A 25,190-nucleotide genomic window follows, 5' to 3' on the forward strand; every position below is an offset into this window, starting at 1 on the left:
TTTAGCTGCATCATCTTTGCTATTAACTGATGTTAGATGCCTGTTGCGAAGTCCATTCAAAATTATGTATCTGGCCTCGCTGTTCATGCGTTTCCAACTTGCTATCTTAGCTAAATCCTCTGCTGTTGTGCCAGTAGGCATAGGTTTTTCAATGGCATCCAAAACATTCCTTGCATCTAAAAATGCTATCAGGCGTTGTTTCCAAAATACATAATTGTCATCATCTAGAGCCATGAATCCTGGCTTAACTCCACTATCAAAATCTGCAAAAGCCATCTTGGAATCTCAAAATTCTAAAAATTTCTCAAAATTCAAAAATTTACCAAAAATTCCAAAATCAAAATCTCTAAAAATATCTCAAAATGCAAAATAATCTTCACTGCCTCTGAGTTCTCAGTGCTGTAAACTCTGAGGGAGGGGAGGGGTAGCTAATCCCCTAGGCACACTGGATAACAATAGACCATGTGCTTACCAGGAAGTTCTAACTGAAAAAATCCTACTCAGTTCAAAATCACAATCCAAAGCAATCCTTCAAAAATACACAAAAATACGCAGTCCTGGGCCGTAATAACCCTTTATGGGAATGTTAGGGATGTGGATTAGGATATATTATTAGATAGATCCTATCCAAGCTTGTGTTAGCAAGCTTCCAATATCAGCAGAGTGACATTCCCCTTTTGTGCGCAGCAAAGCATGTGCGTTAGATTCGCTAGAATCTCTATAACAATATTACACTTTATAGTTCAATATTACACTTCCTGGCAAAGGTCCCCTTTGTCCCTCTTAAAAGAAATACACAACACAGTGTTTATAAAATAAGATAGAGTTTACTTACAGTTTCATCCTGAGTTACAGCATAATCTCAGAAAGGCAGGCTTGCTTAGAAAAGTTACAAGTAAATATACATCTAGAGACTACTTAGTAAAGTAAGACTCCATTTGGTCTCACTCTTGGCTGCAGGCCTAGAGTGAGAACCATGCTAACTGGAGATTCTCTGGAGATGTGTCCCCATCGAAGGAGGAAGTATCTAAGAGAGAGAGTGATTGCAGGCTAGGGCTTTTGTCTAATCCAACTCATTTGCATGTCTGAGGGAACAGGAACTGACCTGTAGTCAGGTGTCCCTCCAGGTGAGTTCCTGTTAGTGGACACTCTAGGAACTGTTGTGACTTGTCTGCCCCAGTGTTCCATCCCACAAGAACTGAGTTCCAATGAGTTCCAGATGCAAAAAAGCCCTGCATGCAACTAACCTTCAACACAGGGAAACTCATGGAGAACTGTACTTGGATAGAACAATAGATCTGCACAAACTCTGAATTGGACACTGATAAGTGCTCCTTCATAGATCACTGCCTTGTCATGGTGAAGGGGCTTGAATGTAGTATTCTCTTTTAGGAATTTAATGTAGGAAATCAGGAAAACTTAACCAAGTGGTGGTTGAGAAGGAGGTCTAGAACCAAGGGTTCTTCGGACAGACTTTTTCTGCCTGGGTTGAGGGACTCTGATTTCTGAGAATTAAATTCCTTGCTTAATTTCATTTCTCTTGGTGCTGGAATCACGTTTCCAAGCTGGGTTCAAAAGACCAGGCATCTGTGCCTGTTTGTCTTCCAGTTGCCATTTGTTTCCTGCCTGGTTGTAAAACATTTGGTGTCTTTGACCAAAAGGGCATTCTGCATTCCTCTCTGGCAAACATCCTCCCAAAGTGCCTTTGATGTAGATCTACTATCTTTCACAGGTTTCTGTGTGTGTTTACTGCTTTTACAATTTCCTGCTTCTGCTCCTGTTCACATGCTTTGTAGTGTTAATCAGGGGAATGTGAGAAGGGGGTAGGATTTCAGGATAGTCGCTGTTAATTATTCACTGTACTAGAATCTTATTGGAGCATTTGAATCTTGGTGTCACCGTAATTATAATAAAAATGGCCTGGAGAGGAAGGAAGGGAGTTTCATTCTTTTCCTTCTCTCTCTCAGGCTACTTGCTGGTCAAGAGCTCTGTTCCTTTGTCTTATTTCCAATGTGGTTTTGCCACACTTGAAGAAGTCAGAGAAGCTATGAGCTATGCCATGCAGGGCCACCCAAGATGGACACTCCAGTATCCCTGCCAAGAAAACTCCATGGAAAAAGACAACAGGCATATAAAAGTTATGACGCTGGAAGATGAGCCTCTCAGGTCGGAAGGCATCCAACATGCTACTGAGGAAGAGCAGAGGATAAGAAGAAGTAGATTCAGAGCTGATGAAGCGGCTGGGCCAAAGCTGAAAGGTCGCTCAGTTGCAGATATGCCTGGAAGCGAAAGGAAAGTCCAATGCTGTAAGGAAAAATATTGCATAGGAACCTGGAATGTAAGAACCATGAACCTTGGTAAGCTGGATGTGGTCAAAAATGAGATGGCAAGAATAAATATTGACATCCTGGGCATCAGTGAACTAAAATGGATGGGAATGGGCGAATTCAGTTCGGATGACTAACGACAGAGAAACCAGATACCAAATTGCAAACATGAGCTGGATAATTGAGAAAGCAAGAGAGTTCCAGAAAAACATCTACTTCTGCTTCATTGAGTATGCAAAAGCCTTTGACTGTGTCGACCACAGCAAACTATGGCAAGTTCTTAAAGAAATGGGAGTGCCTGATCACCTCCTCTGTCTCCTGAGAAATCTCTACGTTGGACAAGAAGCTACAGTTAGAACTGGATATGGAACAACTGATTGGTTCAAAATTGGGAAAGGAGTACGACAAGGCTGAACATTGTCTCCCTGCTTATTTAACTTATGTGCAGAATTCATCATGCAAAAGGCTGGACTTGATGAATCCCAAGCCGGAATTAAGATTGCCGGAAGAAATATCAACAACTTCAGATATGCAGATGACACAACCTTGATGGCAGAAAGTGAGGAGGAATTAAAGAACCTTTTATTTTTTAAAAAATGTATTTATTAAAAAATTTCAAACATGCAAAAGTACAAAACACACAAAACACAAAAAATACAAGAAATACAAAAAATACAGAATACAAAAAATACAAAAATACAAAAACAAAAATTCTTACTTATAACCCTTATTTCTAATCTATTAATTTCCTCTGCCAACTCCTGCTGCACTTCTTTACATTTCATATTTAGTAAATTCTAAATCTTATATAAACTCTAAATATTACTTCAATATTGCCTTATTTCTATATCTATTATATCTTATCCTTTAAAAACTCAATCTATATCTCGCTTCTTAATTAATATGTCCTCATCTTCAAACGACACTTATTTTCACACCCTTATATTATCTACAACCTCTTTGTACCTCCCACACTCCCTTTAATTCAATCTATTATACGCTTATTTTTCAAATAAATTTTGAATTTCTTCCAATCTTCTTCCGCTGCTTCTTCACTCCGATCCCGAAGTCTCCCCGTCAATTCAGACAGTTCCATATATATTCTATCAGTTTCTTCTGCCATTCATCCACAGTTGGTAATTCTTCATTCTTCCAATTCTTTGCCAATAATATTCTTGCTGCTGTTGTGGCATACAGAAAAAAGTAACATCTTTCTTAGGTATATCATCCCCTGTTATCCCAAGTAAGAAGGCCTCTGGTTTCTTAACGAAGGTGTTTTTCAACACTTTTTTCAGTTCATTATAAATCTTTTCCCAGAAGTCTCTCACTTGGGGGCACGTCCACCACATGTGGAAGAAAGTACCTTCTTGCTTTTTACATTTCCAGCACTTATTGTCTTGTTTATGGTAAATCTTAGCTAACTTTACCGGAGTCAGGTACCATCTATACATCACTTTCATTAAATTTTATTTTAAAACTGTACACGCGGTAAATTTCATATTTTGCTTCCATAACTTTTCCCATCTTCCACCATGATGTTGTGCCCTACATCATTTGCCCATTTTATCATCACACATTTTGTTTGCTCATCTTTTGTATGCCATTCCAACAATACATTATACATTTTGGACAAATTTTTACTTTTTGAATCTATCAATTCTGTTTCCCATTTAGACTTTTGCATTTAAAAACCAACTTTTTTATCCATTTTAAACATTTCATTGATTTGATAATATTGAAACCAATCGCTTACTTTACTCTTCAACACCTCATATGGTTTTAGCTTTATCTGATCACCGTCTTCCAACAAGATATCCCTATATCTCAGCCATTTTGTTGACATATTCAATCTTTTTTGAGTTTTAGCTTCTGCCGGTGAAATCCATCTGGGTGTTTTTGGTTCTAACAGATCTTTATACCTGTTCCACACATTATACAGAGTTTTTCTAATGATATGATTTTTAAAACCTCTATGAACCTTGACCTTATCATAACATAAATATGCATGCCAACCAAATGCATTATCATGTCCTTCCAGGTCTAGTATATCATCATTTTCTAAGACAAACCATTCTCTTAGCCAGCAAAAGGCTGCTGCTTCAAAATATAACTTCAAATCTGGTAGGGAAAAACCTCCCCTTTCCTTAACATCCATTAAAAGTTTATATTTAATTCTAGGTTTTTTCCCTTGCCAGATAAATTTTGATAATACCTTTTGCCATTATTTAAAACATGCAACATTGTCAACAATAGGTAATGCTTGAAATAAAAATAACATTTTTGGCAATACATTCATTTTTATAACAGAAATACGGCCCATCATGCATAGTTTCAAATTTGACCATCCTTCTAAATCATGTTTTATCTCTTTCCATACTTTTTCATAATTATTTTTGAACAAGTTAATATTCTTCGCTGTCATATTCACCCCTAGGTATTTCACCTTTTTCACAAAAGTCAAACCTGTAATATTTTGCAATTTATTATTTTCTTCTGTTATTAAATTTTTGCCTAAAACTTTTGTCTTTGTTTTATTTAATTTAAATCCTGCCAACTGTCCGAACTCCTGGATCAGTTCCATCGCTCTCACTTTACTTGTCTCTGGATTCTGCAATGTCAATACTAGATAGCAAAGGCTTTTAACTTATATTGCTTTGAGCCTACTGCAATTCCTTTCACCTCCTCATTTTTCCTAATCATATTCAATAAGACTTCCAGGACTGAAATGAAAAGAAGAGGGGAAAGTGGGCACCCTTGCCTGGTACCCTTTTCAATTCTAATTTCCTCTGAAACTATATTATTAATTATAATCTTTGCTTTCTGGTCAGAATAAATGGCTTTTATACCATTAATAAATCCTTGCCCCACCTCCATATTTTCCAAATTCTGTATCATAAAACTCCATGAAATATTATCAAAGGCTTTTTCTGCGTCTATAAATATTAACACAGCTTTGGTATTGATCTTTACTTCCAACCGCTCTAAAATATCGATGATATTTCTAATATTATCTTTCATATGTCTTGCAGGCAAAAAGCCTGCTTGATCTTGATGAATCTGATCTTTCAATACTTTCTTAAATCTTGCAGCCACAATATTTGCAAAAAATTTGTAATCCACATTTAGCAAGGAGATGGGGCGATAGTTCTTCATTTCCATTCTGTCTGTATCAGGTTTTGGTATCAGAGTTATATAGGCATCTTTCCAGGTATCAGGTGCTTTGTCCCCTCTTAAAATATTATTACACACATCATTCAGAGGTTCTACTAACCAGTCCTTTAGTACTTTGTAGTATTTTGCTGAAAGTCCATCTGGTCCTGGTGCTTTCCCTGTCTTCATTTGTCCTATTGCATATTGCATCTCCTGGGTTGTTATTTTATAATTAAGTAAATTTTTCTTTTCTAGCGGGATCTTTTGCAGTCCATTCTTCCGCAGAAATTGTTTGATCCTTGCCACCTGGTCTTTTTCTTTCTTATATAATTGTTTGTAGTAATTCTGAAAACAACACCTTATTTCAACAGGGTTCTGTACTATTTCCTCATCCTTCTTTAGAGTTGTAATCATGTTCATCTTCTGTCGTCTCTTCAGTGTAGGGGTCTGTACATTGATAAAAAGGATGCATGGAAGACCCTGGGATAAAGACTGATCGAGCAGGATATTCCTGGATTAAAGAATTCAGTGAGTAGGGTGTTCTCAGTCCAAACCAGGTTTCTGACACGTATCTGATACACAGATCTACAGGCCTTGCTACATGTGGTAAACAAGCACATTGCAAGTTAGTGTAAATTGAGTTAGCCATTTGGCTGAAAACATTTGGCTCAAGCAGATCTGGGTGAAAGGGCATCTGTTAATCTTCTTCTTTCTGCTGGCCTTTGAAAAGCTGACAAACCTGTTTTCTGACAAGACACTGTTAATCTATGCAAGAATTCCTGGGCCCCTTTCCTGTCTTTAGTTGTAGTTTCTTTTAAGTCCAGGAAGTCTTTTTAGCATCTTGGTGTTAGTTCCAGATCTTCCCAACAGTATCAGATTCAAGGTGGGAGGAAACCTGGGAGGGGTTTTAGAACTTAGGATGAATTCTATTGGATGATTTGAATTTTTGTAACCTTTTGATATTGTAATAAAAAGATCTGGCGAAGGGAAAGAGGCACGCACTTTCCCTCCCAGAGATTTGCTGGTTGAATCTCTGTGCCCTTGTCCTTATTTCAATGTGGTATTGCCACACTTCAGCTGCCAAGCAAGCAATTTCCCACATTTATTAGCTGATTCAAAAGTTTTTTGATTCATCATTTTAATCTTCCATTCAATTTCCTGGTTTAATAGCTGTGAATACTGAACTTGTAATAACTTTATACTTTTCTGGTATTGTTGGTTCTTTGGATCTGTTCTTAATTTCTTTTTCTTTAATTGTTCCAGGATTTTTTATTTTTTCTCATTTTGTTGTTTTTTCCTTATTGCATTTTGTTGTATCAGGAATCCTCGCATGACAGCTTTGCTTGCGTCCCAAATCACCCTTTTATCCGTTTGTTTTCAGGTTTATCTCAAAATAGTCTTTCAGGGTTTTTTGGGCCTCCTTTATTAATTTTTCATTTCTCATTAAAGCATCGTTCATTCTCCATCGAAAGGCACCCTGTATATTTAATTTCATTTCAAGTCCCACAGCATTGTGATCAGAACAAGTTCTTGGATAGATCTCTGATTTAGATATCCTGGGTGCCAATTCTCTAGAAATCTAAAATTCAGCAGAAAGGAGCAACCAAGCATATTAAGACTCAAATCCTAGACTTTAAAAAAGCGGACTTCAGAAAACTTAGGGAAACGCTGGGTGAGATCCCATGGACAGAAATACTAAAAGGGAAGGGAGTTCATGATGGTTGGGAGTTTGTTAAAAGGGAGATATTAAAAGCACAACTTCAGGCAATACCTTCGCCCTGCTTCATGCCCCGTGGACCTTCGCCTCTGCCTTCGACCCTGCTTCTTCACCACCATCTTGCCTCTGGTCCTGACGCCCGCCGACCGGACCGTGACAGTTTGCTGTGGCCAAACCTCGTCCCGGCCAGGGTGCAAGATGGACGGAGCCCGGCCTATGGACCTCACCGCTGTGCTACAGAGCCTCCACACACAGGTAGCTACACTCCAGGGGGAGGTTCGAGCACTCCGAGCGGCCCCTGCTGCAGCCCCAGCCCGACGTGCTCCCCCCGTCCCATCGCCAGAGAGGTTCGGGGGAGAGCGTGGCGCCATGCGGGGTTTTGTAAATCAGTGCCGGTTGTTGTTCGCCACCTGTGCTGCGGACTTTCCAACTCAATGGAGCCAGGTGTGCTTTATGGTGGGTCTGCTCATGGGCCCGGCCCTTGCTTGGGTTACACCATACCTTGAGGCTGATGACCCTCTGCTGGGGCATTTGGACAATTTAATTGCCGCCCTGGAAGGCATGTTGTTGCTTTTAACCACTCTAGCAAGCCTGAGTTCATTCTGTGCTTTAGCTTTTCTGACTTTGTCTCTACCTGTGCTGGCTATATGTTTGAATTCCTCTCTGATGACTACCCCCTTTTCCTATTTTTTGTACATATCCCTTTTAAATCTCAACTCAGTTAAAAGTTCTTTAGATAGCCACCCTGGCTTCTTTAGGCACCTTCCATGTTTCCGTCTCAAATATATGAAAGGATGTCATATGGAGGAGGGAGAAAGATTGTTTTCTGCTGCTCCAGAGAAGCGGACACGGAGCAATGGATTCAAACTTCAAGAAAGAAGATTCCATCTAAACATTAGGAAGAACTTCCTGACAGTAAGAGCTGTTCGGCCATGGAATTTGCTACCAAGGAGTGTGGTGGAGTCTCCTTCCTTGGAGGTCTTTAAGCAGAGGCTTGACAGGCATATGTCAAGAATGCTTTGATGGTGTTTCCTGCTTGGCAGGGGGTTGGACTGGATGGCCCTCGTGGTCTCTTCCAACTCTTTGATTCTATAATAGTTTCTTTGTTGGCTGCAAAGCACCCATAGGGAGGGAGGGGCTGAATGCTGAATGCTTTGCTGCCTGCTGTATCTAGGATAAAGGTCCTTCCTTATATGGCAGCATGCTAGAATCTGGAATAAGGGTGAATCTTTAGTAACTCGCTCCAAGGAAGTAGCCCCCTTGGTTTTCCATATTAGGTTTGTCCTGTTATGAGCTAATCTCGGATCTCCTGATATGGTGATACACTGATGTCATTTAGAATGAGCTAATGCTTTTCAAATAAGGAAATAGGAAATGTTTTAAGCTTTCTGATTGGTGCTTCTTTGTTCAGGTTTTCAGCGATTTTATTGGTCATGATGTGATGCAAGACTTAGCTCAAATGTATAAAAGCCTGACCAGAATCTCTTCCAGTCACCAGTCAGCTGGGAAACCAGCTTACTGAGTCAATCTTGTTTATTGCAAATTTGTAATACGGTAAATAATTTTTTCCTACTTTCTGTTCCTCTACTTCCCTGAGTCTATTTCCTTCGCAGCTGCCTGGCATATTGACACAACCCGTGGTATTACACTTGAGGATGCTGCAAGGCACCCTGCGCCCAAAACAATCCTTTGGGGCTTTACAGGGGTTCGCAGCACCTTTGCGTAATCCCCACTTTCTCTGCAGAACACGGATTTTCCCCTGCGGGCTGAATCCTGCTCCCTCTTGGTCCGCGACTCTGGGCGGAAGGAAGGCTTTGCATTCTCCAGCGTCCATTGTATGCTGAATCAAGTTAAATATACCACATACAAATCACCACTCAAATGAGAAAAAACACATAGAAACAAAGCAGAGAGAGATTTCTGCACCACAAAAATGCAAGCTATCACACTGTGATCTTTGAGTGAAGCGCATTATAGAAATTTAATAATAATAAGAAAATAAAATGGCTACTAGGATTTAGGGGTCTAAGGAGACCACAAGCTTAACATGAGTCAAGAGTGTGATGCAGCAGGGGGACGGGAAACTTTTATTTTATATTTTATATTATATTTTATTCAAGTTGGCACCCCTGCCACCACGAATGCCATGGAAGGAGAACCACATGCTGCCAGTGCTGTGCCACCAATCGTGTGGACCCCAGCCTTGCCCCCTGCCAAATTCTGAAGAAATCAAGAGCAGTTCAATGTGTTTGTTGCCGTAAGGGCGCCAGAATTTCCCAGTGATGAATCCAAAGTTGTACAGTATTTGTGATTAATCTGCTAGAAGGGAACCAAACGCTGGAAGGCCCCCATTCTCCTTGCCTGGCATGCATGGTTGTCCTTCTGTGCCTTGTAAAGTAGCGACCATGGAGATCAGAAGGGGCAATGGGGCATCAAACACACAGAGTAAGGAAACAAATATCGGTATGCATTGCAAATAAATACATTAAACAGAAAACAGGCAATGACTGGACCCTTCCATTCTTTATTTTGTAGTCATCTATGTTTGAGCTTGCAGAATAAGGTCTTTTCGATGTGTTTTTGAGGGCTGATGCCAGAGAGTCCCATAATCTAAATGGCAGAGTGTGGATTGTGCATTAAAACAGTGGGGTGGGTAGTGTTTTTGTGTAGTGATCATGAGGTCCAGTTTTGTCCATCTTCAAGTGTCTTAAGAGAGCCAAGCATCATCCGGCACCTTCTTGCAAATATACTGCGTCATGTGCTCACAGATTAATGCTACCCAGCAACTTGTAAAATAGCCACCATAGGTCATTGCACCACAGTCGTACTTCGGGGCATTCCTTGGCTCATTCACAAGCCAGAAGCTGAAAAGAAAAGAAAGAGCAGCACTGATCAATCAAAATTGGATGTCTACTTCTTCACCCGCTCCCCATGCCTTCTAGAATTAAAAAGATGTTCAGCTCTTTCTCTCTTAACACCCACTCACAATTGTGATGGATTTTTCTCCCCATGCTTTTAAATTCTAACCATGGAAAACAACAACAACAACAACAACAACAACAACAACAACGGGTCAAGACTGTCTATTTTCTTTTCATATGAAGTGATTTCTCATAGGAAACAACAAAAAAGTGATGATGTCACTTTGGAAGGCTCAGTGGTGCACACAAGAACTTTCAGTCAATTTATTCTGGGCAGTATCCAATGCTCCTCTTCTTCTTTGGCGATCCCTCATAGCCGAATAAGATTGCCTTCCATAAACATGGTTTTAACAATGAGTCCGTAAGTGACTGTGGAGGCCAATTCTGGATCCACACGTCCTTCCACAGTGGGGACATTGGTTACAGGCGAGTGTTGATCATGGTGTGGATTTGCCAAGCGTGCCTTCCTCTTAGCACATTTCTCCTTTGCATCCTGAGTTCGAGTGTCTTCAAAGTCCATGGCACTTTTGGTCAAGGCTGTTCTCCAACCTGAGCACTCGCAGGCCAGTGTTTCCCAGTTGTCGGTGTTTACACTACATTTATTAAGATTTGCCTTGAGACAGTCTTTAAACCTCTTTTGTTGACCACCAGCATAACGCTTTCCATTTCTAAGTTTGGAATAGAGTAGTTGCTTTGGAAGACGATCATCAGGCATCCACACAACATGAACAGTCCAACGAAGTTGATGATGAAGAATCATTGTTTCAACACTGGTGATATTTGCTTCTTCCAGTACACTGATATTAGTTCACCTGTCTTCCCAAGTGTTGTGTAAAATTTTTGGAGACACCAATGATGGAATCTTTCGAGGAGTTGGAGATGGCGTTTATAAGTGGTCCATGTTTCACAAGCATATAATAAGGTTGGTAGTTGTGAGCGAAGCCATTGGGAATTTCATACTCCCAGCAGGGTCGCCCAAGGCGGTAAGATCAAAGGGAAGGAGCTAGACAAAGAATGATCCAAGAAGTCCTCAACGGTAGAACAGGCGGATGATAACAAGCGGTATGTTACAACGGCTGTGAAGGTGGATGAAGGCTGCAGCAGATAGGAATCTACCAGTTTGTCATGACTACTTCATGCCATCAGAACAGAGCCCTACTGCGAAGACTGTGCGTTCGTCAGTGTGCACTGATCTATACACATAAAGCAAAATCACACACAGGTGTCTTCCAAAAACCCCACCCAAACCCCAATCAATCAATCAGGATGTTTATTCGGATTTACGCCCATCATGGATCACTGCCTTGTCGTGGCGAAGGGGCTTAAATAACTTAGAGAAGTTATGTTTTGACCAAACGTGATCCACCTGGAGAAGGAATTGGCAAGCCACTCCAGTATCCCTGCCAAGAAAACTCTATGGACAAAGACAACAGGCATATAAAAGTTATGACGCGGGAGGATGAGCCCCTCAGGTCGGAAGGCGTCCAACATGCTACTGAGGAAGAGCGGAGGACAAGTACAAGTAGAGTCAGAGCTGATGAAGCGGCTGGGCCAAAGCCGAAAGGTCGCTCAGTTGCGGATATGCCTGGAAGCGAAAGGAAAGTCTGATGCTGTAAATAAAAATATTGCATAGGAACCTGGAATGTAAGAACCATGAACAATGGTAAGCTGGATGTGGTGAAAAATGAGATGGCAAGAATAAATTTTGACATCCTGGGCATCAGTGAACTAAAATGGAAGGGAATGGGTGAATTCAGTTCGGGTGACTATCATATCTGTGGGCAAGAATCCCGTAAAAGAAATCGAGTGCCCTCATAGTCAACAAAAGAGTGGCAAAAGCTGTAATGGGATGCAATCTCAAAAATGACAGAATGATCTCGATACGAATCCAAGGCAGACCTTTTAACATCACAGTAATCCAAGTTTATGCACCAACTACCGGTGCTGAAGAAAGTGAAATTGACCAGTTCTATGAAGACTTACAACACCTTCTAGAAATGACACCAAAGAAGGATGTTCTTCTCATTACAGGGAATTGGAATGCTAAAGTAGGGAATCAAGAGATAAAAGGAACAACTGGCAAGTTTGGCCTTGGAGTTCAAAATGAAGCAGGGCAAAGTCTAATAGAGTTCTGTCAAGAGAACAAGCTGGTCATCACAAACACTCTTTTCAAACAACACAAGAGACTACTCTACACATGGATATCACCAAATGGGCAGCATCGGAATCAGATTGATTATATTCTCTTTAGCCAAAGGTGGAGAAGCTCTATACAGTCAGCAAAAACAAGACCTGGAGCTGACTGTAACTCAGATCATCAGCTTCTTATAGCAAAATTCCAGCTTAAACTGAAGAAAGTAGGAAAAACCACTGGGCCAGTAAGATACAATCTGAATCAAATCCCTTATGAATACACAGTGGAAGTGAGGAACAGTTTTAAATATTTAGATTTGGTGGACAGAGTGCCTGAAGAACTATGGATGGAGGCTCGTAACATTATACAAGAGGCAGCAACAAAAACCATCCCAAGGAAAAGGAAATGCAAGAAAGCAAAATGGCTGTCCAACGAGGCCTTACAAATAGCGGGGGAGAGGAGGCAAGCAAAATGCAAGGGAGATAGGGAAAGATACAGGAAACTGAATGCAGATTTCCAAAAAATAGCAAGGAAAGACAAGAGGGTCTTCTTAAATGAGCAATGCAAAGAAATAGAGGAAAACAATAGAATGGGGAAAACCAGAGATCTGTTCAAGAAAATTGGAGATATGAAAGGAACATTTCATACAAAGATTACCATAATAAAGGACAAAAGTGGGAAGGACCTAACAGAAGCAGAAGACATCAAGAAGAGGTGGCAAAAATACACAGAGGAATTATACCAGAAAGATATGGAGGTCTCGTACACCTCAGGTAGTGTGGTTGCTGACCTTGAGCCAGACATCTTGGAGAGTGAAGTCAAATGGGCCTTAGAAAGTATTGCTAATAACAAGGCCAGTGGAAGTGATGATATTCCAGCTGAACTATTTAAAATTTTAAAAGATGATGCTGTTAAGGTGCTACACCCAATATGCCAGCAAGTTTGGAAAACTCAGCAATGGCCAGAGGATTGGAGAAGATCAGTCTACATCCCAATTCCAAAGAAGGGCAGTGCCAAAGAATGCTCCAACTACCGCACAATTGCGCTCATTTCACACGCTAGCAAGGTTATGCTTAAAATTCTACAAGGCAGGCTTAGGCAGTATGTGGACCGAGAACTCCCAGAAGTGCAAGCTGGATTTCGAAGGGGCAGAGGAACCAGAGACTAAATAGCAAACATGCGCTGGATTATGGAGAAAGCTAGAGAGTTCCAGAAAAACGTCTACTTCTGCTTCATTGACTATGCAAAAGCCTTTGACTGTGTCGACCACAGCAAACTATGGCAAGTTCTTAAAGAAATGGGAGTGCCACACAATTGAGCTCAACTACCACACAATTGAGCTCATTTCACACGCTAGCAAGGTTATGCTTAAAATTCTACAAGGCAGGCTTAGGCAGTATGTGGACCGAGAACTCCCAGAAGTGCAAGCTGGATTTCGAAAGGGCAGAGGAACCAGAGACCAAATAGCAAACATGCGCTGGATTATGGAGAAAGCTAGAGAGTTCCAGAAAAACGTCTACTTCTGCTTCATTGACTATGCAAAAGCCTTTGACTGTGTCGACCACAGCAAACTATGGTAACTTCTTAAAGAAATGGGAGTGCCTGATCACCTCATCTGTCTCCTGAGAAATCTGTATGTGGGACAAGAAGCTACAGTTAGTTGTTGTTTTTTTCAAATTATTTTTATTGATGTTCCTTCACAAAAAGAAAAAGAAAAAATGCAAACAAAAACAAAGTTACAAAAACAGAAAAAATACAAAAATACAAAGCATAAAAAGCAAAACATATTCTTTTTTTAAAAAATTATATTTTATTGATTTTATAATATAGAAAGAAAAAAGGAAAAAAGACAAGCATACAAAAGAGCTACTACATAACATATTTACCACTGGCTTCCGCCCACCCTCCCAGAGCCCTCTCCTCCCACCAGAGGGACTCCCGAGAGACAGGCAGCCGGCAGTGTTTCCTTTTATAGTTGAATTTCTCCCCCCCTCCCCTCCCCAGGGCCCCCCCTGCCACCGAGAGGCTCTAAGAGAGAGAACGAAGGGGGGGGGCATCTGTCCAACCAATTTCCAAACAGAAGAAGAAAAGAGAAAGAAAAAGAGAAAACCAAAGGAGAAAAAAAATGGAGGGATCCCCCTAAAAAAGAAAAAAAAGAAAAAATAAAGGAAAAAATAAAAATAAAAAATAAAAAGGAATAAAAAGAAAAAAAATAAAAGAAAAAGAACCTCCCCAAACCTCCCCCCTATCCCGACTTCCATTTTCAATTCTTATTTAGCAGTATTCTTAATCCCAGTCTATTACTACAGAAAAAAAGAAAAATTACCTTATATTATAAAAGCTAACCCAATTTTTAAATCCTCTTAATCAAACTAAATTTATATTTCCGAATCTTTTCATAATCAAATCTACTCATTACCTTTTTTTTTGACCAGCCTATCTTTTTCCCCCCTCCAAAGAACCTCTTTATTATTCTTACTTTCACAAATTTTTAAACATCGTTATCATCCCCTCCCCACCCCGGTCACGGCCTTTCCCTTCCAGTCCAGCAAGTTCCAAAGTCGTCAGTCCAGTTATCAGTCCTTTTTGTCTATCCTGAATAGTTAAATATTCAATCTTCCTTCAACCCACCCCCTTCCTAACCTGATTCAAAATCCAAACTCCTCTATCTCCCCCTCCCCAGTCTCCTTTTCTTCTTTGCCATCCATTTTTCTCTGTCTCTCCTGTGACTCTTGCATTGTTGACTCCTGTGATCCATCTTTATTCTTTTGATTTTCCTTTTTCCCGTCACTCAGATCATACAGCCATTTCCCATCCTGTACCCTTTTTCCAGTTAAGACCTTTTCCTGTAATTCTTGTGTTCTTTCTTTAACCAAATCCTCTTTTTGTAGATCTTGCTTCTTTTCATTTGGTAAGTCCCGTTCTCTGAGCTCCTGTAAGTCTTGGTTTATTTCCAACAGTTGTTGCTGAGTCTTGTGCGTCTCTATTCTGAGTTCCCATAAGAGTCTTATCACTTTGTCCTTGAACGCTGATATATGTTCTTTTGTCGTCATTTTTCCAGCTTAGTGTGGGTGGAGTGAGGCTTGAAAGCCAGGCGATGGTTATAAAAGACATATATTGTCACAAATCCAAACTGGAAACTGTATATAATCCGCAATATATAACTTCAACTTTAAAATTGTTTCAAACAGTCCGTCAAAGAGTTTTTAAGTATCAAATCCTTGTTAACATCCATCTTCGCGAACAGCTTACTGTCCTCTCCGGGCTGCCGATTTCGGGGTGGAGAGAGGCTCTCCCTTTCTTGAAGTGCAAGGAATATTAACCTTGAAATAACTCTCCCCCCTGTACCCTGCCTCCGGAGGTGATTCTTTAGAATAGTCTCTGAAGGAATTCAGATAATATACTGCTTTTCGTCGGCACTGGTCTCCCTTTTTGGTACACTGCTTCTTGAATCAATCAGTGGGAGAAGGTGGCTTCCGTTTTTTCCCTTACTCCCGTTTGCCAAATTGTAATCCAATATCATAATGTAATATATTCAAGCTTTACTCACGGGTTCCAATTTTTCCGAATCTACGATTTTGGAAGAATCTGCCGCTCACCACCACTGGACTCGAAGCTTCACTTTGCTGAGGTAACGCTGTTCTCCAAAATGGCCCCCGCGACTACAGCCCTTTCGCTCCGGGGCTCTTATTAGAGCTCACCAAAGGATCGGGGAGTCGCTAAAAAATGGGGCACCGCTGGAGCTTTGTTTCCAGAACTCTCTATCTGGAACTCTTTTGGGGCGCTGCGGCGCTTTCGCAGCCTTCCCCCCCCCTCAGCAAAGCCGGGCTGTCTCAGCGCTCGAGACAAACCCCGCCGGCCAGATCGGGCGACAAACCGGAAGTCAGCAAAACATATTCTTACTATCATTTTTTAGTTAACGTTGTTGACTTCCTCAATTCCCCCCACACTGGGTCCATTTTTAAATCCAAATTAAGCAGTTTTCATATTATTTCTTCTATCAATCTAACACATTTTAACATTAACAATTTACCCTAATCTTGTTTCTAATCTAAAAAACATCAACTATCCACATTCTATCAATCATTAAATATTCTAAATCTAAAATTACTTTCCCATCCATTTATCTTCTATTTCTCCCCATAGCCTATATTTTTTCTCAAAAAATTCCATTTTGAACAACTGATTGGTTCAAAATTGGGAAAGGAGTACGACAAGGTTGTATATTGTCTCCCTGCTTATTTAACTTATATGCATACCTTCATCCATGGTTCTTACATTCCAGGTTCCTATGCAATATTTTTCTTTACAGCATTGGACTTCCAGGCATATCCACAACTGAGTGACCTTTCGGCTTTGGCCCAGCCACTTCATCACCTCTGAATCTACTTGTACTCATCCTTTGCTCTTCCTCAGTAACATGTTGGATGCCTTCCGACCTGAGGGGCTCATCTTCCAGCGTCATAACTTTTATATGCCTGTTGTCTTTGTCCATGGAGTCTTCTTGGCAGGGATACTGGAGTGGCTTGCCAGTTCCTTCTCCAGGTGGATCACGTTTAGTCAAAACTATCCACTATGACCTGTCCATCTTGGGTGGCCCTGCATGGCATAGCTCATAGCTTCTCTGAGTTATTCAAGCCCCTTCGCCAAAACAAGGCATTGATCCATGAAGGGGTTGCTCAGTTTTAGGTTCCTGCAACTCCTTTTGAATCTGAGTTAATCAGCAGAAACCATTTAAAAGTATGGTATGCCTTCATCCTCTTCTGAATCACTGCATTCACTAGGTTAGAGAAGCAAAAAGAGTAGCCTTCCTGCCTCTCCAACCTTGTGAGAAGAAGCAGGCACTCATCTGCATAATGATGTGGAGGAGTACATATGTAGATCTTTGCTAATAGAGAAAAATGCAGGGCAAAATATATTTGGAGAGGGAAAGGATCATGTAAACAACATCTGCAACTTTTTGGAATGCATGCCATTAACAAATGTTTCTTCATAAACTTACTCATCTTTAAGTATTGCGCCTGACAGCCATTTCCATTTCTTTGGCTCATATTTCAAGAGTCCAAGCCAAAAAGTCTTTTTTCGGATGTTTACTTCTTTCTCCACAAATTTCTAGGGTAGCGGTGGGGAGAAAGAAAAAACAGACAATATTCAGTAGGAATGAGGAGCAAGGTACTTCTCTCAAAGCCTTTCTAGACCATCTCCCTTTCTCTGAAATAAAAAAAATCCTTCAATAGCACCTTAAAGACCAACTAAGTTTTTATTTTGGTATGAGCTTTCGTGTGCATGCACACTTCTTCAGATACACTGAAATAGGCATTTATGTGGAGAAGGGGTGGGGAGGGGGTATCCTTACCTTCCAAGTTCCGGACTGCAGAATCCGGGACCGGCAGTCATTTGACACCGGAAGTTACGTCGATGTAACTTCCGGTGTCGCTTTGCCCTTCTATGGGCACCAAAATGGCCGCCACCAATACCGGAAGTGACGTCTATGCACTTCCGGACATGCGTACATGAGGCTTTTGAAGCTGGTGGGGGCCATTTTTGGTGCCCATAGAAGGGCAAATCGGAAAGAAAAAAAATGGCTGCCGGCAGGAGAAAATAACGGAGAAAAATGGGAGACGAAGTGATACGGGGGACCACCGGGAAAAGGTAAGTAAAAAAGGGGTTTTCCCGGGGAAAACGGGAGACTTGGCAGCTATGGGGGGTATCACTCAGAAGGGTGGTGGAAGTGGGTGATTGACTGACTGATAGCTGTTGATGACTGAAAACGACTGCAAATGGTTTTGCATGAAAAAGCAAGGGTTGAGATGGCTGAAGATTGCTTTATCATGTATAATGAGATAAGAATCCTATGTCTCTGTTCAAACCAGGTCCCTCCATGGTTTTGAGCTTGGTGATAAGTTGTAATTCAGCAACTTCTATTTCCAGTCTATTTCTGAAATTCTTTTGTAGTAAGACAGCTACTTTGAGATCTTGTATAGAATGTCCTGGGAGATTCAAGTGTTCTCCTGTTAGCATAAATCCTCTACATGGCACAGGTGCTGCATGTGGCTGATTGTTTACTTTATGAGACTGCTGTATTTTCCCACACAGGAGCTCGGCTGTAACTTGATCTCCTGTCATGTGATGTTTCTTTGTTCTGTTTCTACTTTCACTTTCTGACTGGAGAGTGATGAAGTACACACTTAAATCATTGCTCTCTAATAAACGTAGATTAACAACCTACGATTGTTTGCTGTCTTCTTAACCGAAGCCAGTAGCAAGAGAAAAAGAATATTGGGCTTTACATCCCTATATTCTAACAGTGGTAGCAGAGTTCCGGCTGACAATCTTCGGACTTCTGAAAAGCGTAAACAGGCACGGACGGAGGCCTCAATTTGCATGCAGCTGATCCAGAGGAATTTTCGCCTGCTTGGGAGTCACCAGGTTCCGGCGTTCCAGGGGAGGAACTGCACGAAAGTCTGTGTTCCTTATCACCGGAGCAGTGAGTAACCGGGACTGATTTATAGCGGCAATAAAACCTCTACAGTGGCAGCTTAATTGCAGATGCCTACCAAAAGCTTAATTTGCAGCTTCTTTGTACTTTGAAGTCAGAAGCTAGCGGCACGCTTAAAGAAGCAGCAAGCCTTTCTGCTGCAAGATGGCTAAGGCCGGGGATCCAGATTACACACCCAAAAGTTTGTGTCCTCTGTTAAATGACACAAATTACACAACGTGGAGTGTAAAAATGGAATGTGTTATTATCCGGCAAGGACTTGTTGAGTTGATTCAGAACGCACCGCCCATTTTGCCAGGCCAGAGGTGGTTGAACCGCAATGCACAGGCAAGGGCAACAATAGTTCTGCATTTGGACCCATCACAGCTGGTTCATGTTCGGAATTTAGATTATGCTTTTGATGTCTGGAATCATTTTAGAGATTAAAATTTGAGATTAAGAGCCGGCTCATCAATGTTATACTTTCAGAGATTAATAAATTTGCGTCTGAAGGAGGGAGGAGACCTGAGAGCCCATTTGCATCAGATGCGTCAGCTACGCCAGGAGCTAGTTGACAGAAACGTCAATTTGGATGATGACATTTATTGCTTTACAGTGCTAAATAGCCTTCCCAAGTCCTATAATGCTATTGCAGCCCAGCTGGGGGCACAAGACCCTCAGCAAATGACTGCAGCAGGAATTTATGCTTCATTGCTTAATGAGGAGGACAGGACCCGTCTACAGGCGGAGGCCAACGGGAAGCGCAACTCACCATCACCTGGTGCATCTGCAGAGACTGCACAAGCTCTTAAAGCTGTAGTCCGATGCCAGTTATGCAATATTCTTGGGCACACAGCCAAGACATGCAGACGACCCCAGAAGGACTCAGGAAGCCAACAACAGGCTTATGGGCCTAAGGGGAGAGACAGAGGAAGCAGCGGCAGAAGCAGCGGAAGCAGCACCAGCACCAAAGGCCCTACAGCACGCAAAATGCTTGTAATGCTCACTCAGCTTGATGAGCAAGACGACGGCGGGTCTTATCTGATTATTGATTCTGGATCGTCCCACCATCTTGTGAACGACAAGAGACTGTTCCAGACTTTTGAGAAACTGGACTCCATCGTGTCACAGGCAGATGGCAATCCTTTGAAATCCGTTGGAAAATGAACTATTTTTCTGAAATCTCTAAATTTGAGTATCAGTGATGTGTATCTTGTTCCAGAGCTGAAGCAAAACCTTCTCAGTGTTTCTCAAATTGATGAGAAGGGGGTTGAGCTGTGTTTTCACAGGGGCACCTGTGTGATTTCTCAAGATGGAGAAGTTCTTTTAGAGGGACACAGAGACAACGATAACCTTTTCAGACTATCTTTTGATAAAAGTGATGCATGTTTTAACGTTGTTGATGATTGTTTAGCAGATCCAGAGGAGCCTAAGGAGGCACGCACGCGACCAAGCAAGCAAGGTCTAACACGTTGTTTCCAGATCGTTTCTGCAAATGTATTTGGTCCTATGCTGAAGTCCCTTGGCAAGGCCAAATATTATCTTTTGATAACTGACCACTTATCTAAATATACGTGGTTTTATCCTCTGCAAAAGCCTCACCAGGCTCTTGTGAAATTTTCTGAATTTTTTTCTAAGGTTGAACTGAAACATGGTTGTAAAATTGAATGTTTATTAACCAATGACATTCCTCTTTTTACTTCACAGGAGTTTCAAGCCTTCTTTGATGACAAATGCATTCATCACAGGTTTGCCAAGACCCAGGCAGCTTGGGACAAAAACTTGTGTGTTAAGGTTAACACTGAGTTGAAAGCAGGCATGCAAGCGCAACTGCTGAGTTCAGGATTGTCTGAACAGCTGTGGGCTGAGAGCGCCTCAGCTTTTCTTTACAAGTGGGTCAGACAGGTTCCTAAAGGACAGAAGCGTCCTCCTTTTGAGATTCTGTTCCAACAAAAGCCTGATGTGAGCAACATTAAGGTTTTTGGAACCAAAATGTGGGTGGCTTTGCTTGAGGGCAAGCCAGTCCAAGGCATTCTGTTGGGTTTTGAGGAAGGTCAAAACAGAGTTCTGTTGCCTTCTTCCAATGAGGTGATTCTTACTCAAGAGGTAGAACACACTCCTACGCCACAAGAAACACTTGTTCTTGATAGCTTCCCATAGATGCCAATGCTTTTGATGCTTCCCACACTGACACAAGTGGTAGTGAAGATGACTCCTTTGCTGATGGCTCCACCCCAAGTAGCTCTGACACAGGGGAGAATGTCATACAAAAAGGAACTCATGCTGTTTTTAACAGACCATCATCGGATGATGAAAAAGTGCTAGAAGCACTTGAACCACTGTTTACCATTGGTAAGAGTTCTCTCAAAAGTCCCGAAGGGGAGAATCTCAGTAAACAGGATTTGCACCTCTTACGAAGATCTGAAAGGCTCACTAGAGGACCCAAGAGGTATTCCCAGGAGTTTGCCAACACAGCAATTGCAAATTTAGCTGTGCTTAGAACTCCAAAACAGGCAGCAGTCACACAGGCTAAGCCACAACAACAGGTTGTCAAACGCAACACTGTTTCTGTCTACAGAGCAACTGCTCTGGTCCCCTGGAAGCCAAAGCTGGTAAATCCAGTCTCAGAGAGTTCCACAGCAGGAAAGTCTTACTTTGTTTATGACAATTGTCTGTTCACCTCTCTTAATGATGCTCTCACATTTGCATCTTTTTCCATTTCAGGATTCAGGGGAGATGTTAGCATAAAACCTCTACAAGGCACAGATGCTGCATGTGGCTGATTGTTTACGAGACTGCTGTATTTTCCCACACAGGAGCTCGGCTGTAACTTGATCTCCTGTCATGTGATGTTTCTTTGTTCTGTTTCTACTTTCACTTTCTGACTGGAGAGTGATGAAGTACACACTTAAATCATTGCTCTCTAATAAATGTAGATTAACAACCTACGATTGTTTGCTGTCTTCTTAACCCAAGCCAGTGGCAAGAGAAAAAGAATATTGGGCTTTACACCCCTATATTCTAACATCTCCTACTGGTTTCTCTGTCTTCTGGTTCCTGATGTCAGATTTATGTCCATTTATCCTTTGGCGTAGGGTTTGGCCTGTTTGTCCAATATAGAGAGCTGAAGGGCACTGTTGGCATTTGACGGTATACACACCCCACCCCTTCTCCACATAACCGCCTGGGGACTCCTATTTCAGTGTATCTGAAGAAGTGTGCATGCACATGAAAGCTCATACCAAAATAAAAACGTAGTTGGTTTTTAAGGTGCTACTGAAGGAATTTTTTTATTTTACTTCGACCCAGACCAACACGGCTACCTCCCTTTCTCTGAGCTACTATAGCCCTTTACAAACATTCAACAGGCATAAAACAAACACATTTCAAAAGATGCAGGTGTCACCTTTGAAGGCAAAATCCATATTTTTGAAGGAAGCCGTGATCAAAACTATGCATAGTATTCCAAGTATGGTTGCATCAAGATCCAAGAATAATTTTGTACTGAGGATGTGCTATTGTCCCCCTGATATAATAGGTGCCCTTTGACTCAAAGAGATCCCCTACCTCTCCTATACTTAGCTTTGATGCTCACCTGTTCATTCCTTGTTTCTATAGAAATGAGCTGGGCGCCATCCCTCTCACATGCTTTTCGGGAATTCATCCATGATTGTTCCTCCTCAGAAAACCAATAGTACGCATTTTCATTTGTATTTACAACCCAACCTTTTCTAGAAAGGATGTCTTTGAGCCAGCCAGTCATGGAGGAAGAAGAGAAAAAGAAAACAAGATAGGGAATTTAAGGGGAACCACCTTGTATGTCTGTGATTTCAAATATTTTTGTTAAGTTCATTTCTCTGAGCACATGACAACATATATTCATCTAGGAAGCTCAGAAATCTTTTAAAAAAGAACATTAACTCTTCAACCCATGCTGATGCTGCGGTAAATACCTGGGTGGGCATAGCTGGAGCAGGGAGCGCAATCAAGAACCTCACCTACTTGTTTCCACCTGGATACTCAGGGCAGCATCAGGGCAGACTTGAAGGTTGAGGAGGGGGAGTAGCTGTGGTTTATCAAAATTCTCTTTCTCTCCCCAGGCTCTCTGTCCAGTTGTGGACGGGGAGGGAGGGGAATCTAAAATGTTTGTTCCTGGCATTGGGCAACTGGGACAGATGAGGAATCCTGCTTGTTTACCACCCACTTTGCTGCCCAGCAGTCTCCCTGCCTGAGCTGGCAGGATGGATCCAGTGGGCCTCCAAATGTCTCTGGGGGAGTTTCCAGCTGATCTGAAAGTGGGTGGTGCTCCTGCCGAGCTTTGGCCGAGCTGTGGAACAACTGAATAATGATGATGATGACTACAACGACAACAATGATACTTGATACAGTGGTGCCTCAGTTTACAAACATAATTGGTTCCAGAAGTCTGTACTTAACCTGAAGCGTACTTAACCTGAAGCGAATTTTCCCATTGAAAGTAATGGAAAGTGGATTAATCTGTTCCAGGTGGGTCCACAGAGTACTCAACCTGAAGTGTACTTAACCTGAGGTATGAGTGTAATTGGTTCCGGAAGTCCATACTTAACCTGAAGCGAACTTTCCCATTGAAAGTAATGGAAAGTGGGAACTTCCGGTTTTGCCGCGGACCACGCTCGGGCGAAAAAACGGGAGCTCCACTGCTTCCGAATTTTAGCTGGGATTAAAGGGGGTCCCCGCAAGGCTAAGTGAGCCCCCAAGCAAGGTAAAGAAGGCGATTCTTGTCCGAACCTGTCGGTGGTTTCCCAAAGGATACCTTGGCATCCCTCGTTTCAACGGCTGAGGAGAGGAAGGGTCCTGGGCAATGCGACAACCATATTTACCCAGCAAATAAGCCAAAACCCGACACGATCACGCCGGTAAAGCTCCCTTTTCTTTATTAAATTCCAAGCTGAAGACCCGGCCGTAAATTTGAACTTTGATTTTGAAAAGAGAGCTCAGTAACCCTTCCCTACTGGAGTCGGAGCACAGAGGGAAAGAAGAGTAAAAGTGCAGGGGAAGAGGGGGGCAACAGAAAGGAAAGGAGTAAAAGTATGAACCGCTGTCGGGAGAAACCGTGTGTTTACACAAAGGAAACAAACACAGAAAAATTAAAGGAGCCTCCTAAGCTGCTGACATACATTATAGCTACACACATTAAATTTGAGCAGGAAACGTGGACTTGGCGCGGAGATTGTAAATGGGAAAGGAAGAAAGGAAGCCTGATAACCTACGTGGAAAGCACGAGAGGGAAAAGGTGGATAAAAGGGAAAAAATAGATAAAAGAAAACAGAGGCTAACAAGTAAACAATGGCAAATGAGGTATAAAGGGAATGACTAAGCAGACAAAGGAGTAAGGAGGCAGAAATGACGAAACAAGGAAAAAGATAGATGAGAGGAGACTGAGAAGGAACAAAGGAAGAAGTGTTTTAACTGGCAACAGTGACATCCAGTGGTAACAATAAAACTGACGGCTGCAACTTAATAACTAAGTCAAATCTTAGCCTGTAGACGACACCGTGTGGACAAAAAAAGGTACAGTGGTACCTCGGTTTATGAACACAATTGGTTCCGGAAGTCTGTTCATAAACTGAAGTGAACTTTCCCATTGAAAGTAATGGAAAGTGGATTAATCTGTTTCAGACAGTCCGTGGAGTACTTAAACTGAAGCATTCATAAACTGAAGCGAACTTTCCCATTGAAAGTAATGGAAAGTGGATTAATCTGTTCCAGACGGGTCCGCGGAGTACTCAACCTTAAGCGTACTTAACCCGAAGCATGGGTGTAATTGGTTCCGGAAGTCTGTTCATAAACTGAAGCGTTCATAAGCTGAAGCAAACTTTCCCATTGAAAGTAATGGAAAGTGAATTAATCCATTCCAGATGGGTCCACGGCGTTCGTAAACCGAAAATTCGTAAACCGAGGTGTTCATAAACCGAGGTTCCACTGTATTGCATAGTCTTTGAAATCCTCCTTTAAAAAAAAAGGAAAAGCACAAGAAATTTAACTCAGGAAATGCAACGCAAAGAAGGATATCGATGGCAGAGCAAGAAATGGACTTCAAGGACTTGATCATGAGCCTGAAAAGCGACATTGGAGAGATAAAACAAGATCTAACGGAAATTTAAAAAGAAATGAACGATAGACTGAGAGGCTTAGAAGAAAAAGTAGGAAAAATATGAAACAAATGAAAAAGACATACAGGAAATAAAGGAGCGGCTGGAGAAAGCAGAGGAGAAAGTTAATGGGACTGCAGAAGCAATCCAAGCAATTCAAAGTATAAACCAAACAATGGAAAAGATGATGAAAAATCTCTCTGACAAAAGGGAAGGAAAAAAAGAAACAGAAAAAATGAAGAAGGATATGAAAGAACAACAAATGACTTTGGAAGCAACGCAGGATGCTTTGGCTATGATACAAATGAAGTTGCGAGAAAAACATTGAGGTT

At 41.6% G+C, this 25,190-nt stretch overlaps 1 protein-coding gene across 1 annotated transcript in view; it reads right to left on the reverse strand.

Moving 5' to 3' along the window:
• Positions 1-9,706: 9,706 nt before the first annotated feature.
• Positions 9,707-25,190, reverse strand: part of LOC148687436 (uncharacterized) — a 40,902-nt gene continuing 25,418 nt past the window's right edge. The window contains exons 5-7 of the mRNA XM_088657182.1: positions 22,323-22,471; positions 17,252-17,361; positions 9,707-10,058 (exon numbers count right to left, since the gene is read on the reverse strand). Of these exons, the coding sequence (XP_088513308.1) occupies positions 9,902-10,058; positions 17,252-17,361; positions 22,323-22,471 (416 nt within the window). The 3' untranslated portion in view covers positions 9,707-9,901. The remainder of the gene's footprint in view (positions 10,059-17,251; positions 17,362-22,322; positions 22,472-25,190) is intronic.

This window comes from Zootoca vivipara, chromosome Z1, assembly GCF_965207765.1.
Source record: "Zootoca vivipara chromosome Z1, rZooViv2.hap1.1, whole genome shotgun sequence".
In the NCBI taxonomy this organism is placed as follows: Eukaryota; Metazoa; Chordata; class Lepidosauria; order Squamata; family Lacertidae; genus Zootoca; species Zootoca vivipara.